General features: G+C 34.9%; 1 protein-coding gene across 1 annotated transcript in view; it reads right to left on the bottom strand.

The window, feature by feature from the left end:
* The window catches only part of thsd7aa (thrombospondin, type I, domain containing 7Aa), a 215,681-nt gene that overhangs the window by 77,783 nt on the left and 118,773 nt on the right, over window positions 1–19,125 (bottom strand). Inside the window, 2 exon segments of the mRNA NM_001122760.1 lie at window positions 3,836–4,030; window positions 18,363–18,566. Coding sequence (NP_001116232.1) covers window positions 3,836–4,030; window positions 18,363–18,566 — 399 coding nt within the window.

The raw sequence follows: 19,125 nt of genomic DNA, 5'->3' as shown, positions 1-19,125 counted from the left end.
ACCACTGACATCCAGTAGTAAAAATCAAATTTTATGGAAGTGAATGGTGTCAGGGCTGCAGGTTGTGCGCACTTCCTGGTGTGTCTCTGTTATTGTTTATTTTGCTGATCAGCTGTGCTGATCGTTCATATCAGCTGTGGCTAATTATCATGCCTATATCTGTGTACTGTTTTCTTTGTATCTTGTCAGTTCGTTATCGCTCATTGTGCTCTGTTTCATCAAAAGTGTAAAAGTACTTGTATAGCCTGTCTTATGTGTATAGTTTAAGTATTTTATAGTATATGTTAGTAATGTACAGGTTTTTTAAAATAGCTTTTATGTCCAGTGTTGTGTTTGTATATATGATAGTGAAGCACCGTTGTCCTGCAAGACACAACATTTTGTTCCTCTGTATGTCCACACATGACAATAAAGCTCGACTTGACTTGACTGACTCACTCATTAAAACAATTACTTACTGCCATCTATTGCCAGTTTTAGTGTTAACAAAATCTATTAAGTGTTTTAAATCTATTTATCCATAACAGTCCTAAACATCCCACACCCCAATTTTATGCACTAAAATGAGATAACTCTTGTGGTGTTTTACAGTTCTACTCCTCCTAGCCTCCTCTATTCATTCGTCATGCACAACAAGAACACCAAATGACCACTGCTTCACGCTATCCTCTTCATCACCTCACACACAGGCAGATGGCGGGCAAAACCAGATCTACTAAACTTCATGCCACTGTCAGCACACACCTGCTTTCTCAGACGCTTGTCATCAATTTGGCGCACCGTCTCCTGAATCGTTTGATGGCTAATAATCCGAGCACTGCAGCACGTAGTGCAATTCGCCACGGGGCAGAAAGCTCTATTGCTCAATACGCTGCCACACATTTGTGCTAAAACTGTCATTTATAAAGCAAATCCCGCTCTACAGACGCAGCAAACACGCTACCTTTGATTCCAGCCCTATAGCATGAGCGTAAAACGATGTGACGTTAAAGCAAACCAAGCCGATTAGCTCTTGGCTAGCAGCACGAGTCGCGTTCCCTCAAGCTGTGTGTTGTGGAAATGGATTTCTGGTAGAAGGAAGGAAGAGGTTTAGCCCAAAGCAACCACTTATCCATCAGTCTATTACACATCAGATACACACTTACAGCCTGAGCTCACCTGAGGTTTGAATCACTTAACGCTCCGAGACCCTCATTACCTTGCGAAGGGCCGCTTTTTTTTGGAAGGATGTGCAACTAACAAGGGAGAAAGGTGCGATAGATGCATTCAAAATCTCTTCATGTCTGCTTGAATGCCTGCATGGATACAAATCCACTGATGGAAATAAAAACTGAAGAAAAAAAAAAAGATTATCCTTCACATACCGACGACAAATGCATTTAAACGGATTCCTATGAAAATTATTCACCAAAATAAATATTCCTTAAAGAAAGAAATTTACATTTGATGCCCTTTGATGTTTTGGTTGGTTTTGATGTTTTATGAACATAAATTTAAAAAACAAAACGATCACCTCCTGTGCTATTGTAATTATTTTTGTATTAAATTTTATGCTGTTTAAACTCTTTAACACTTTTTTTTAAACTTCTAATAGGTTTAATAACTAATTTCTGATAACCAATTTATTTTGTCTTTGCTATTATGATATTATATTATTATTATTATATTATTTCATGATATTGCATAATATTTTCAACCCAGCGTTAATATTGACAGTGCAAAATATGTCCCAAAAGGTAAGTTTTTTTTTTTTTTTTTTTGCAGGTTTTGTGAGTAAGGTTAAGCTGCAGACCTGGAGATCTAACTGCACGCTCAGACTTGCACTTCCTGACCTATCGTTTTCTCAGACAGTGCCACCTGCTGTAGGGTTGGGTCTCTGGGCCTGCAGTTTCATTATGATGGGTTTTGTTTTCACGAATCCACCAGAGGCCGCTGTGTACACTTTTTCAGATCTCAAATGTCATTCGCGAGTGCTATTTGTGCCTGCTGTTCTTGAGAAAATCCATCTGAGGCCGCTGTCAACTGACTGACTGACTGACCGATAACCCCACCCACCCACTTCCCTCAGCCCAACCGATAGTGTTTTAAAAGCACAGATTGACCCACCCACAGCTTTCCCTAAACCCAACAGGAAATAGAAAAGCCTTCAGGGCTGCCTGCTTTTTGCCACATTTTCTGATCTTACCACATTCTCACCCTGTTATTTACTCTGTTATGTTTTGCCTTTTATTTTATCTGCTTTCTGGAACCGTTCTTCACCGGACTCGAACCCCCTTATCTCGGTCAACTCCTATCTGCGTCTCAAGTCCGTCAACGTATGCGACAAGCCACAGGGCAAACTGGTAACTGTGGACAAGCCGTCCACACTGAGATAAGTGGTCAACTGGTAAGCGCGAAGAAATACATAAGCCATCGGCAGTGTCATACAACCCCATAGCATTCGTTTTAAAGACAAGATGCAGCCATAAGTGTTTCTTTCAACATAATTCGCGCTCTCCAGAAATGTATACGGGGGACAGTTTTCCCAATGAGCCTGTGTTGAATATTTTACAAGAAGGTGGGGACTGAAGGGGGCTAAAAATTAATCTCAGAAGTAAAAAGAAACTCCAACTAAATCCAAACTAAAATTAAAAAAAGACTTTCTCTTGATGAAAAATATAATGAAATAATGTGGAAAAAATCCATGCTCCATGTAACATCACTTGGAAAATATTTGAAAACTAATTAAAATGTCAATCATTTTGCCATCATCTGTAAAATCTGCATGCACATAATGTCAAAGCTTTCATAAAATCACCTTTTTGTAGTACAAGAGACAGATTTTTTTAAATAATATCCTTCTATCATGGATTTATATTAGTACCTTATACTACTTGTAAAGATTTGTAGTACCGGCAACCACACCATGACATTGGAGCAGGACTGGGACTTTTATTCTAGCAGAAAATGTATTCTATTATCAATGCAATCAAGTAAAAGTGTTTTAAACAAGTACTGGAATAAAATTAAAGTAATTCTTGATAAGCTGAAACATTTGTGCATTTGTGTTTACACTTTAACAATTAATGCTCATGGAAACCACATACAACAGTTACAATTCAACATTGTAATGATGAGGTGCTATTTGCGTGGTTTACCACTGATTATGATAATAATATTATGGATGACAAAAGGTTAATCTGAATAAAACTACAGTCAGCATACTTATCTACATCTTTTGTTTTGTTTTTTACATGTGATTGTTTTACTAAACATAAAGCTTTCATGTAGCTCAAAGAGTATAGCAAGGTTGTAGGTTCGATTCCCATCGAAACGAACTGATCAGTTGTGTGGTTAGTGTCATTTCCAAGACAGACATGTTCCTGGATTAACATCTATGTTAGTCCTGAAACAACATTCTAATCTAATCAGAATTAAGGGATATGTTTATAGTTCATATTAAGTTTAGGTTTACAGTTCTAGGTTATTGTTATGCAACTATTATTTCACTCTGATTTGGTAAATAATTTACAGTTAGGTTTGGGTTTAGTTGTAAAATGACAAACAAAAATGGAATAGGTATGGATTATACTTTTGAACAAAAATGACATTCCAGCTTCAACATAGATGTTAATTGAAGATCACATCCTACTTGGCAAAATCACACTCACCTCAATGGTATACTTATGATACACTTTAAGTTACTTTGAACAAAATATGCATAGATGTCAAAGTAGATTTAAATGTCATATACTGTAATTTACATTATCATTGCCTCACAGAACAGCAGCTGGTATACAGCAACCACACTGTTTGGGTTTTGAAAAGAAGTGGTTTGCTAAATGTAAAACCGTACCGTCTCCAGCATTGTAGGCCAGGATGGAGCGCGCTCTGGTCTGCTTGCCCTCTGAGTTCTTCCCTGAGCAGGTGTTGGAGCATAGAGTCCAGGACGTCCAGGGACTGAGCACACAGTCTTTAGGACAGGACACTTCACACAGCACAGGCATGGGAAGTATGGCATCGCGACACAGCTGCCGGTCCACAAATTCACCTGGAAAATAACCAAATATAGAGTGTTCAATTCTCAAAACTCCAAACCCAAAATAAGACTAGAGATAGGACTGTGCAATATGACGATATCCATTGCATGGATGAAATAAAAAGTCTATTGTTTCTCTATAAATGCTCTATAATTTATTTTGTGCGTTGGTGAAATAAATTGTTTTCACTAATCCTTTTTTAAACTTTTAGACGACTGCAATCATAGATGCCGACACTGGGACGCAGATATTTACATGAATAACAGCATGATGAGAAAGGTGCAAGCTTGAAATATAATGTTTCATTTAGCATTTTATTTAGCAATATTTTATGTGCAAATTCCAGCGTGGAGAATGGATGTCAGTACCTGCGAGTACATTCTGACATCTCATAGTGTGCAGCATTAATTCATGAGAAAGACTTGGTTCAGACTTGGCCTGTAAAAATCAGCGCGTGCCCAAACGGAAACTCCCATTTTTATGCAAAACCTTCCCTCTTTCCCTCCCCTGACACACCCACCTAAACGGAGCTAGACACACCCACTCTCCTAACTTTTTTCAAACTAGAGGTGTGAAAACACACTGCTGAGATGGGGGATTCAAGGCCCTTTAATTCTCACAACACAGAAAAGTTATGAGCTGTACCTCACTTATGCCGAGTTCAGACTGCATGATTTTCAAAGTAGTCGTGTCACAGATGTTTTCACACTGCTTGACTGTCTGGGCTTGTGTTTCGTCGCTGCTTTGTTTACACTGCAAGATGGATCGGCGACTGGGACATTCACATTGCATGACTTTACTATAGGAAGAATCGCCGACAACTTCGTCCAAACTACGTCTCACAGCCAAAAACACGTGTATATATTTTGTTATTAACTACATAATGAGAAAGAAGCCTTTAATGGGGTAGAACATGTACATGTTTGCTCACCTGGGTTTAAAGGAAATTAGCAATTTCTCCTCAACGTTGATAATAAACTAATTTCTTTCTGTATGAAACGTCAAACAGACACGGTTGCTCCTGAATCCAGTCAAACCTCCACTAGTTTTTCCTCCATTTCGTGGGTCCAAATAAACCGAAAAAGAGCGCTTTTACCTTCTCCCCCAGCCACCCGCTGGCCTGCAGCAGGTATACACACACGCACACACAAGTGAAAGCTGCTCTCTCATTGGCTGTAGGCGATCGCTGATGTTATTTTCAGTCAAAACTCAATTCACACGGCATGATTTGAATCGCCGACAGCTCCAGATATTTAGCATGCCAAATATCTCACAGGCATCGGCGACTCATTGGCGATTCTCTCAGATCGCGTCTTTAAATGTTCATACTGTGTGATTGTCACTCACGTGTACGAGCGGCGATTTGCCAGTGATTTCAGGCATTTGTCGGCGATTTCTCAAAACCTGTCGGCGAGCCAAAATCGGGGCTAAAATCACGCAGTCTGAACTAGGCATTAGTAGACGCATTAGGGCTTCCCTTACTGTAATACACCAAACACAGATTGCAGTTATTGTTGTATTGCTGTAACTGTTATTGAAATATATATTTTTTGTAATTGGTGAGTGTTCATGTTAATGGCAGAAACAAAGAGCTCACTGTACTCAAATGGCCTCCACAGTCACCAGATCTCAATCCTATAGAGCACCTTTGGAAGTGGAACGGGAGACAAATCTGCAGCAACTGTGTGCTGCTATCATGTCAATATGGACTAAAATCTCTGAGGAATATTTCCAGTGCCTTGTTGAATCTATGCCACGAGGGATTAAGTCAGTTCTGAAGGCAAAAGGGGGTCCAACCCAGTACTAGTTAGGTGTACCTAATAAAATGAGTATATTTATAAACCATTGATTGACTAATTTTACAGAAAATATACTTTACAATATGTTTTATAATCAGCATAGGAGATGATTTATATTGTAATATGAGATTTGTCTCACATCACCCAGCAACTAATAACTAAGCAATTACAGATTCAAATTAATTGCAAACTGTAACAAATTAAAACCCCTATGCTCAAAGAATTACACTAACAGGTTTCAAAAAAAGATAAAGCAAAGGCTCATTTGATGTCATGTCAAATGATATATATTAATGCACATGTCTTTCTGGGTTTAAATAAATCAAACCACACAGAGAACTCACAATGCGGATGTGTTCCACAGCCAAGAGCTGTCATCCTTACTCTATGTCAGATTGTGCACACTAACACTCACTCACACATTAACTCTTTGATATAAGTATACACAAACAAACAGTTAAAAAGGCATTCATCAAGGCTGTGTTTATACCATGTATCTGCTATAATATGTAATGTAGGACCTTAATGCATACAAGGGTAGTTATTATTATAGCATTTGTGTTGTGCATTCATTCATTAATCATATAACATTTCAGAAGAATTGCATGTTTTTCTTTCTTTTTTTCACATTTGTTTCCTGCTTAATATTTTAGATTGAATTGCAATGTGCATTGACTCTTTAAATGTCAAACAGCATGTGATAGCTGTGCTCCCTGGAGAGAAAATGACTCTGAGATGCATTCAGTTGCATGAAATTGTATGCAAATGCTGGTGAAAAAACCAAATGCAGCCACTGAAATGACAGAAAATGAACGCTGCATTTTTATTAGGTGCAAAGTGTAAAATGAAATTAAGTCATAAAGACACAAAGCAGAAAATCAGAATAAATAATCATAAAACTAACTAACTAACTAACTAACTAACTAACTAACTAACTAACTAACTAACTAACTAACTAACTAACTAACTAACTAACTAACTGTATAAACAACAAAATTCATAAATAAAAATAAACAAATAAGCCCAAAATAAACAATAAAACTGCAAATAACATAAAATAAATATCAAACAATTGGCAGACAAAAACTAAAAAAAAAGAATATATAACAAAGCTTATAAAACGAATAAATAAAGCAAATAGTTCAATCAAAAATATAAGCAAGCAAGCAAAACATATGCAAAATCAAATCAAACAAATAACACAAAACAAGGGGAAAAGCATAGTAAACTTGAAAGAAAGCTAATAAACTAAACAATAAAAACGAAGCAAAATTAAAATATGCCAACAAAACAAACAATAAGGACACAAAAATTAAACAAAAACAAATAACAAAGCAAAATAGTAAACAGTAAAAAAGTCAGTACAACAACCACAATGAAAAGTAAAACAGACAAAAACATTATATAAAATCCAAAATAATAAATAAATAAGTAATTAAAAGACCAAAAAAAGTTAATAAATAAAAAATACAAAAAAATTAAAAATAAAAGTAAATAAATAAATGAAAGAAAGAATGTAAGAAAGTAAATAAATTAATTAATAAAAACATAACTTAATAAATACATAAATGAAAGTCTAAAAAAGTAAATAGATAAAAGAATGAATAAATAAATAAATAAATAAATAAAAACATACATTAATAAATAAAGTCTGAAAAAATAAATGAATAAATAAATAAAAGAATGAAAAAAGTAAATAAATAAATAAATAAATAAATAAAAACATAAATTAATAAATAAATGAAAGTCTAAAAAGTAAATAGATAAAAGAATAAAAAAATAAATAAAATAAATAAATAAATGAAAACTTACATTAAAAAATAATAGCTTTAAGTCTGAAAAATAAGATAAAATACATAAATGAATAAATAAATAAATAAAAGAATAAAAAAGTAAATAAATAAATAAAAGAATGAAAAAAGTAAATAAATAAATAAAAGAATGAAAAGGTAAATAAATAAAAGAATGAAAAGTAAATAAATAAATAAATGAAAGTCTGAAAAAGTAAATAAATAAATAGATCAATAAGCAAATAAATAAATGAAAGACTTAAAAAGGTAATAAATAAATAAGTAAAAAAGAGCAGTGTGTGCTCCTAGAGGTCATGTGAAAGAGCTAGTTTTGGACAGCAGCCCCTCTGTGGACTGTGCAGCAGTGCCGGTATCGATCGGTGAACCCCACACCCCTGTAAAAAAGCCCAAAGTGCGAGAAAACCCACTGAGTCAGATGACACCACACGACCCCACGGGACACAACAGATCCATTCTCATCAGCACCAGACAACAGGGATCAATAAATGAGAGGAGAGCGAACAATGAGGACTGTTTGAGGAACAGTTAGACTTCCTCAAACTGCTGGCATTGATGCACATACACATCAGGAGAAAATCATTACAGGCCATTACGGACATTCATGCGCCTTTTTAAATCTTTAATTTGGAAAACAAGACAAAATCGTAATAGACTAAAAAGAGCACCAAACAGCTGTGTTTTAAAAAAAGACCTATTTATAAAAAAGACTAGTTAGATTCAAATGATGATAAAATTAAATAACAATAAAAAAAGATATAATAAAAAGTAAATGTTAAATTAAGTAAAACATCCAAAAATACAGTATATGAACTAAACTAAATAAAAATAAAGTAAAAAAAACTAATAAAACTGTAAATATTTAATCAATTAAAATGAAATGTTAAATGAACCAAAACATGAAATTAAATATAAAATAAATTGAATATAAAAAATTGTTAAATAAAATCTTAAATGATACAAACTATTTAAAAAAGTGCAGTAATTAAATTGAAATGGAAATGTTAATATAAAATAAAAATACAATATAATAATAATAAAATTTAAATATAACGTATATAAAATAAATAAAACATAAAGTGATAATACATTAAATTAAACATAAACATTTAATTAATAAAAAAATAAAATAAAATCTAAAAATATTAAATTAAAATCTAAAATGTAAATAAAATAAATTTAATAAAATAAAATATTAAAAATACAAATTGATATTTCAATTAAATATTTTTTTTAATTAAAACAAATAAAATAAAATAAAATCTAATAATATTAAATTCAAATAGAAATGTAAATAAAATAAAATAATAAACATAAATAAAAAAGGATAAAAAAGTAAAAATAAAAAAATTAAAAAAATAATATTTAATCAATTAAAATGAATTGCTAAATTAACCAATACATAAAATTTAATATAAAATAAATTGAATATAAAAAATGTTCATTAATACTAATATATAGTTAATAATAATAATAATAATAATAATAATAATAATAATAATAATAATAATATAATTAATAAAAATATTAAATATAACATAAATGAAATGAAATATTAGATAAAAAAATTAAATTATAAGCATTAATAAAATAAAAAACAAAAAACAAACTGATAATACAATAAAATAACATTTAATATACAAACATAACAAAATATCAAATAAAATAATAAAATAATATTAAATTTAAATATAAAATGTAAATAGAATAAAACAATAAACATGCTTAAAATAAAATAAAAATACAAATTGATAGTACAATTAAATAAACATTTTTTTTAAATTAAAACTTTTAAAATAAATAAAATAAAATAAAATTCAAATATAACATGAAAAATAAAATAAAACAATAAACTTGAATAAAAAATACAAACAACACAAATTGATAATACAATGTAGTAAACAAAAACATTTAATTAATTAAAAAAATATCTAACAACCTTAAATTTAAATATAAAATGTAAATAAAATACAATAAAAATTATGAATAAGATGTTTATTAATATTCCAATAAAACAAATCATTTTAAACTTGAAACACATAAAATAAAATAAAAATAAATAAAATATTAAATAAAAATAAATTATCTAAAAAATTATGAAAAATAAAATAAAATAAAATAAAATAAAATAAAATAAAATAAAACAGACAAAACGCATAGGCCCTTAGCCCTGAAGAAAATCAAATCAAGAGTCCTCATGAATAAATCAGTGACTGAGTGGTGGGAAAATGGAAATGTAATATCAGCTGTACATCTAGCCCTTATACATCTCAGACATGTTAAACCTCACCTGCGTCTGACTGTCCCCTGATAGAAAAGTACCAGACGCCACCTGACATTTCGTCTATCGAGCGCTGTCACTTTCTGATGAGGCTGCACACTATTCCTTCTCAAAGTTAATGAGGGAGAGACGGAGTTCAGCGAGACTCACACTGACTCTGAGGACTAACACAGTTAATTTCATTTATGCAGGCGACTCGGCACCAGTGCCAAAACAACATATTCACCGTCTGCCCGTCTGTGAGGCGGGACAAAGAAAGAGGTGACCTTGAACAAATCATATTATACCTCACTGCAGCAAGACATCTGGACTTAAATGGGTCAAAGTGTTGCAGAAGACTGAGTAGCGAGAAATAGAGTAATGGCCATTGTTTCAGTTTTTGGATTTTGCCAGCTTTTTAGTGCACTGAAATACCATTTACTCGGATTGATGATGTCTTATTTATTTATTTATTTATTTATTTATTTATTTATTTATTTATTTATTTATTTATTTATTTATTTATTTATATGTTAACTCTTGTTGAGTGTTCACAGCAAACAATTCATTTTCAACATTAATTTTCAATAGCTTTCATATATTTTTATGCTTATTATCTGTATATATATATATGTATATATAGCTATCATTCTTGGTGTAAACAGGTCTTCTAATTGTATATGTGGTAATATCTGTACATTTACAGTGTGAATTATGTGCATCTTAAAGGCATGGTTCATTTAAAAAAAAACATATAAAAAGAGATCATAAAAAAAAATAAAAGTCTCTTCTTTAATTTAGTCCATTTTTAAATTTGTATTATACAGTATTTATATAAAAGTTTAGACTGGCATATTTCATATGTTAATTAAGGCATTTTGGTCCCCAGGCAAAATCTGACCCACAAACTGCAGTCTAAATCATTAAATTACCATTTCAATGACAAAACATGCAGTGCCAAGAAGCATATATCATATTTTATTCTGGACCATTTTGACCCACATAGAGTGCTGTGTATTCACAGTACAAGATCAAAATTTTGCAATGTATTTCGGCATTAAAGTGACAGCAATAATATATAGGTATGTGTGTGCTTTAAAATTGATTAAATCTCCTATTGTAGTACAAAAAAGAAAGAAGGACATACAGCATTAGAACACCACAATAAACACTCACCGGTCACTTTATTAGGTACACCTGTCCAACTGCTCGTTAACACAAGTTTCTAATCAGCCAATCGCATGACAGCAACTAAATGCATGTAGGCATGTAGACATGGTCAACCCAAGCACCAGAATAGGGAAAAATGGTGATCTAAGTGACTTTGAACGTGGTATGAATGTTGGTGCCAGACGGACTGGTCTGAGCTTTTCAGAAACTGATCTACTGGGATTTTCACGCACAACCTTCTCTAGGGTTTACAAAGAATGGTCTGAAAAAGAGACAATATCCATTGAGCGGCAATTCTGTGGGCGCAAATGCCTTGTTGATGTCAGAGGAGAATAGCCAGACTGGTTTGAGCTGATATGAAGGCAACAGTAACTCAAATAAGCACTCGTTACAACTGAGGTATGCAGAAGAGCATCTCTGAACACACAAAATTTCCAACCTCGAGGCGGATGGGCTACAGCAGCAGAAGACCTCACCAGGTGCCAGTCCTGTTAGCTAAGAACAGGAAACTGAGGCTACAATTTGCACAAGCTCACCAAAATTGGACAATAGAAAACATGAAAACGTGAAAAACGTTGCCTGTTCTGATGAGTCTCGATTTCTGCTGTGACATTCAGATGGTGGGGTCAGAATTTGACATCAACAACAAGGCAGGATGGATCCATCCTGCCTTGTTTCAATGGTTCAGGCTGGTGGGGGTGGTGTAATGGTGTGGGGGATATTTTCTTGGCACACTTTGAGCCCATTAGTACCAACTGAGCATTGTGTCAACACCACAGCATACCTGAGTATTGTTGCTGATCATGTCCATCCTTTTATAACCACAGTTTACCCATCTTCTGATGGCTGCTTCCAGCAGGATAACGCTGGATGTGCAGCCGACAAATCTGCAGCTACTGTGTGATGCTATCATTTCAATACGGGTCAAAATCTATTTCCAGTACCTTGTAGAATCTTTGCTGTTCTGAAGGCAAAATAGGGTCCAACACAGTACTTGTAAGTGAGTATGTATATGTATATGTATATGTATATGTATATGTATATGTATATGTATATATATGTATGTGATTATGTTCATCCATAAGATGGCGACAGAGACCGCATGGTAAGCCCTGAGAGAAAAAAAGAGTAATTTCAAACTACAGCTGATCAAATCATTATTAAACAGACTTTCTAAGTCGATCTCTCTTTTGTATGTTATAGTGCTGTATTTATACCATAGTAATACTGTTATCTCCCGATTGCAGCAGAGAAATACTGGTAAATCTCAGTAGACTGATGGCATTTCAAGCCATTCAGCCTTATAATGTATACACCTTATAATGTTAAAATGTGAGAAAAATCACTTGTTTTGTCATCACTTTAGACATTATGCTAGAGAATCATTCAAATACTAGCTCTGAAGTGACTTTAGTGAATGAGGAACGGTTTCAGCTGTTCTGATAGATGTGAATGAATGGCGGAAGAAAGTAGTTTCTCTTACAAAAGGGTAAAAGCCCGTGCACACCGAGATGTTTTTTGCTTGCGTTTTCCGTCGACGTTTAATGCCTCGTGACTATATAAAGGGCGTCAATGTGATTGTGCACACCAATGCGCAAAACGGCAGGCGCAAAAGCATAATTAAAAAAAAAAAAAAACGCCTCATGCTCATTTTTTTTTAATTTGTCACGCCGCGTTAAAACCTTCTCCACCAATTAGGTTGGCACTTTACAAGCGGGTGGTGGAAGCTTAAAGTTGTGTAGCGCCATCTAACGTCAAGGAATGATTTTGCATACTCTTCTGCTTGACGCCAGTGAAAATCGCTTGGGTTTGAATGCGGAAAAACGTCTCATAAAATGCTGACGATAAACACAAACAAAAAGCGCCGCAGTGTGTAGGAGCCTGTAGTTTGATTTTCTTTTTTATGCACACGATTATGCCATCAAACTGTTGTAAAAACGCAATATCACACTCGTAGCAGTGTGATTGTCTATCAGCACTAGTGGGCCTCCCACTAGTACTGATATACAGCCACATCGCATTGTTATGAGTGTGCTATTGCTAATATATATATATATATATATATATATATATATATATATATATATATATATATATATACACACAGTTTCTTTTTTAAACTAAAGTAGCTAATTGTTTTTTATGTTGTTTTTTTCCACTATGTGTGTCAGTGGCTGCAATAGTTTATAGAAGCAAACCCCTAAGTAAAGTCTAGTTGTTGCACATAACATTTTAAAGTGCTATCAGCATTTCATCTTTTGTGTTCAACAGAGGTAAAACAAAAGAACAGTGAGTAAACAATGAGGTATTTGGGTGAACTATCCCTTTACGGAAGGTGTTTGAGGGTAAATGTCTAGTAGATGAGCTTGTTTTTGAGAGCAGAAGGAGTCTCTGCGCTGACAGCTGAGCCACATGCAGTATGACACCTTGAGTCGCTGTGAATGGGATGCTTGATTATGAGCGGAGCAAAACTGATTGAGTTGCAGAGACACACGCGGGTGCCTTTCTCTGCCTCTTTCTCTCCTCGATCGCCCACTTTCTCTCTCCCTCGAGTCCTCATTAGCGATGTGAACGCTGAGGTTCTGGAATGTCGGAGTAATTGCCATGTCCGCACATCGAAATTTACTGGAACAAGGAGCGAAATGCGAGGATGTAAAATACAATTATGGCACACGCTCATAATTGATTCATTAATGCAAGTCGAGTCGTGCTGCACCTCCAGACAATACATTAACAATACAGAAGTCGAGGAGAAAGAAGTCACAGAGTTGGCGGTTCTATTTAAAATAAACCTGAATATTCTACTTGTCTCTCATATCCACAATAATTTAAGGTTAATTATTTTTGATAAGCTCGCTGAATGAACCCATTTGACTCGCGTATGTTGGAGACAGGCTTTTCACTTGGTTTGTTAAAATATTCACTCAGCTTTAGTCTCTATTATATGAAATTAATTAGATCGGTTGAATCAGAATTGTGGGGTTGCGCCACTGAATTGTGCTCCCTCATCAACCAGAGTGAAGTGTTCATCCATAAAATCCCATTACAAATTTTGTTAGTACAACATAGCTGGGTCATTTGACTTCTCTATGAAGTTAGAGGAATTCATTTAAATAACACAAAAACAAGGCTGTGTTTATTTGATCAAAAATACAGCAGAAAACAGCACTGTTGTTAAATATTATTAGGATTTAAAAGGGCTGTTTTATTTTTAATGCATTTTAAAATATAATTTATTGCTTTGATGGAAAATCTAAAAATAATTACTCCAGTTTTCAGTGTCAAATGATTTTGTGCTCAAAAACATCTTTCATTATTGAAAGTGACTGCACTCTGAGAAGCTATTTAATATTTTTATGGACACCATGCCTGTTTTTTTTTTTATTTTATGAATAATGTGCAAATCCAAAAGAGGAAAATTAATTAGACTTTTTTTAACGAATGTCTTTACTAATTTAATGTGAAAAAATCTACCTACTAACCTACCTAATGTGTTGTTTCAATGTCACAAAATTATATGAAATGACAAAATCAGTCTAGTGTGTTAAATTATTATCAACAAACCATACATCTGAATTTTATTAATGCTGTTTAACAATTAGTCATGACTACTTGCATATAAAACATAAAAGTTTGTGTTTACATAATAATTTTGTGTTCACTGTAAATGTATATTTAAACACACACACACACACACACACACACACACACACACACACACACACACACACACACACACACACACACACACACACACACACACACATATATATATATAAAACAGTTCAGTCCGGTTCTCGAAATCAGCGCTTGTACAGCCTCTTCACCTTTGTGTATTACTCTGCCCACAGGAGTGGCAAGAAGAGGACTAAAGTTTGACAAATATTGGAGCTGTTGGACAACATAATAAACTTTTGAGGTTTTTTTTGTGAGAATGTCGTTGGCAGTAGTTCACGCTGGGGGCCAGCCTGCCATACTGAGCAGAGCAAAAATAATTGACACTTCGCCACAAGATGGCGACAGAGATCGTATAATAAGTCCTTAGGGGTGCATTCTTTTAGCGTGTGTTTCAAACTACAGCTGAACAAATCATTACAGAACAGGTGAGTGACAAGACGATCTCTCTTTTGTATGTTGCAGTGCTTTATTTATACTATAGTATCTGGTAGTGTTTGCGTTGCTCTGGCTTTTTCAGGCTTAATTATTGTGATCTCCCGATTGCAAGAGAGAAGTACTGGGATATCTCTGTAGACTGATGGCATTTTATGCCGTTCAGCCTTAGGCCCCGTTTACACTAATGCGTTTTAGTTTGAAAACGCATAAGTTTTGCAACGGTTACGCCAACCGTCCACACTACGCCGGAGTTCTCGAGCGCCGAAAACGGAGCGTTTCGAAAACGCTGGAGAGGCTGTTTTCATTCTGAAACGCTGCTGCTCCATCTCAGTGTGGATGATGGAAAACGGAGACATCTGAAAACGGAGGCGGGGCTGCAGACATTCGCCTCTCTGATTGGGGCTTTTCCTGAATATTAAGTAGCCTACACACACAGTTCAGTCCTGCATCTTCTCCGCGTAAGTTCTCTTCTTGTCAGTTTGATATGGACAACAGACTACACCGAGGACACGGGTAAATCTTCAAAGGGAACAGTGTACTTTATAACTTCATTCACATCACTCTGGCTACGTTGTTTCACTTTCTCAACAATAAAATGTAAACATGATTTAAGGAACTGCCTATTTTCATTTTAATATTAGCAACTTAGACAGCAGAAATGTTGAGGCGTCGTGCTGCATGAACGTCATCTTCACTGTGTGGATATTTATAACAAAACGGAGCCGATAACAACACTGCCTCCTTTCAATTTCAGTGAAAATATGAAACACACCCTCTCTTTTGCTGAATATCAGTTTTAATAATCGATAATGGCCATTATAAAAGTATAACATACAATAAGTTTATACATTATAGGAAATAAAGGCAAGCGATCAGTCAATATACAGAATAGGCTACGTGGTTACATTAATCATTAACTTCATTAACTACTAGCACAGCTCTCATCTGGGTAGATGGGCTGCAGCGATTGCCCAAGAGTGTCTGTGTGGTCACGTGATGTGCGTTTTCAGCGTTTTGGTGTGGACGGTGAGCTGTTCAGAAACGCTGGGTAAAACGCGAGTGTGGACGCGGATCGTTTTCATTCTAAAACGCCGTTTTAAAACTAAAACGCACTAGTGTAAACGGGGCCTTATATTCTTAAAATGTGAGCAAAATCATCTGTTTTGTCATAACTTTAGATGTTACGCTAGAGAATCATTTAAATACTAGCACTAAAGTGAGGTTGGTGAATGACCAACGGTTTCTGCTGTTCTGACGTCAGCTGCTGATGTGAATGAGCGGTGGAAGAAAGTAGTTCCTCTTACTAAATAGTTGTTGAGACTTTCCGTGTTTGATTTTCTTTTTTATATACATGATTATGCTGTCAAACTGTTGTATAAATGCAAAATCACACTCGTAGTGCGACGTGGCTGTAAATTGTCACTGGTAGGACACTAAGGCACTTGACCTGCGGCCTCGAGCCAACGAGTTCCATGAATAATTCCATGAAGTTAGTGCTTACAAAAAATTCAATTTTGGATAAAAATTTTGAGAAAAGAAAAAACACTTTAAAACCACCAGGAAGTGGCACTTTCACACATTCTACTTTAGAGCTGGCTTAGTATTACCAATGTTACTGTAGATACAGTATGTGCTTACTGGTTAACATTTGCTGCAACCATTCAAACACCAAAATAATTCCTAACACATTCAACCACTGATAAAAAAGTAAATTCCTTAGTCACAGCGATGTTAAATAGCATAAAATATTGCGTCACTAGCATGTCAAAATCTCATGTACAAGAACACAGTGCTTTCTGCTACCATTGTTAATTACCTACAATTCTAAACTATTCTTGAAGGAACGAAAACAATTATAATAATTTTTTTTTTTTTCAGGAGATTATGTCTTCTCTCATTTTCTATGTGTTTTTCAAGAACTGGAAAACTGGTCCGGAATTTTCTAGAATTTATTGATTTCTTGGTCAGGGGTTAGCACTGTCACCTAGCAAAAGGCAATAGGCATGCTGGTTCGAGTCCTGGCTGGACTAGATGGTATTTCTGCATAGAGTTTGCATGTTCTTCCATGCTCCAGTTTCCTTCACAATTTAGAGACAAGCGGTACAGGTGAACTGAATTGGCCGTATATGTGTGTGTGTGAGAATGAGAGAGTGTATGGGTGTTTCCCAGCACTGGGAGTACATGAATTAATGTACTCTCAGTACTGGGTTGTGGTTGGAAGGGCATCCGCTGCATAAAACATATGTCATAGTAATTGGTGATTCATTCCTCTGTGATAAATTAGGAACTAAGCTGAAGCAAATTGAGTAAGTTTATGCTTTCTCTCATTTCCCATGCGTTTTTGATGACTGGAAAATTGAAAATTGTTTAGTATTTTCCAGGATTTTTTGGTTTTCCAGTACTTGTGGGAACTCTGTTCTTCCTCTACTGGTGTATAGAGGCATCAGACTCAGCTACTGGTCACAGATCCTCAGGTAAATTGTACTTTCTTTAGATCTCACAGATGGTGTTGGTTTCCTCTGCTACCCTGAACTCCGTCAAGCCAGAATCATCCAAATGCTACTGGAGAGTTTCAGGCCTTCAGGCTAGTTAGACGGCAGAGCACTCCAGCACATGTGGCTTTGTGTTTTAAAGACTAAAAGGCAGCAGTGCCACTTCTTGCTCTCAGTTTCCCCTCTGGTCATTCTAACAATAGAGTATCACTAGCAGCCGCCTGTGCAAAAACAGCAATTATGGCATTGGGCAAAAGTCCAGAACATAAGCCCTGTGGACAGAGTTCAAGAATAAACCCAGCTGCGCAAGAACAAAACAATCTGGGTTTGTTGCTACATTGGACACACTGCACGCCTGGACGTGACCCTTACATTGAAACTCAAAGATTTTTAGTTAGCGTGAATAATTGGGGATGATAAAAACAGAGGACCCCATTTCATGCAGATGAAAGGTGTGTGTATCACTGAACATCACTGTTAATGCACTGCATTGTGTATATTATTTGTATATCATCACATGAGTTTTTTTAGCAATGCCATTAGAAATTGAGCAAAAAGAAAAGGCTAAAAGTAATGCTAGACAATTTCTAGGAACATTTAAAGGGAATAATGAAAATGTGATAATAATTGGGAAGGACTGACACAGAGGATAATCCCACTTCATGCAGATGGAAGGGGTGTGTGTGTGTATGTGTACTGACCGTCACTGTTAATGCACTGGACTTGTGGGTTTTGGGTTCCTGGTCCACACACTTTGTCATTGTCAGGCACACACTCCTCCAGCTTCACCAGCAGCCAGTCGTAGCAACTGGGCTCCTCGCAGGGAATGGCCTCCGTCAGGTGTGGGCAATTCCCTGTGCCACCTGTGGGCTCATTCATGATTTTCCTTTTCCTCAGTTTGAAACCTGTGGAGAGCAATGAACGAGACTCAAAGTCATTCTCTGCACTGAATCTATAGGTTGATTGAGCAGAAATGGTAAAGAGAAGGAGATTGATTAGCTAATGTCTAAGAAATTAACAAGATTTTAGTCACACATAAATCCAAATATATTGTGTTATTAAAAATAAGAATTGTTTAATGTAATAAAAATGAAAAAATCTATCTATCTATCTATCTATCTATCTATCTATCTATCTATCTATCTATCTATCTATCTATCTATCTATCTATCTATCTATCTATCTATCTATCTATCTATCTATCTATCTATCTATCTATCTATCTATCTATCTATCTATCTATCTATCTATCTAATCTGTCCATTTGTCTGTCTGGCTTTCTGTCTGTCTACTTATCTTTTCATCCATCCATCCATCCATCCATCCATCCACTCTTCCATCCATCCATTCGTCCATCCATCTGTCTATTTATCTATTCCATCCACATAATAAAATTCAGTCACATTTACAGTTTATATTTATAAATATCACATGACTATGTACAATATATTACATGAATATGTA

The sequence above is a fragment of the Danio rerio genome, chromosome 19 (genome assembly GCF_052040795.2).
Source record: "Danio rerio strain M-AB ecotype USA chromosome 19, GRCz13ab, whole genome shotgun sequence".
Classification (NCBI taxonomy): Eukaryota; Metazoa; Chordata; class Actinopteri; order Cypriniformes; family Danionidae; genus Danio; species Danio rerio.
Note: the sequence above shows the minus strand (reverse complement) of the source record. Positions and strands in the feature narration are given on the sequence as shown.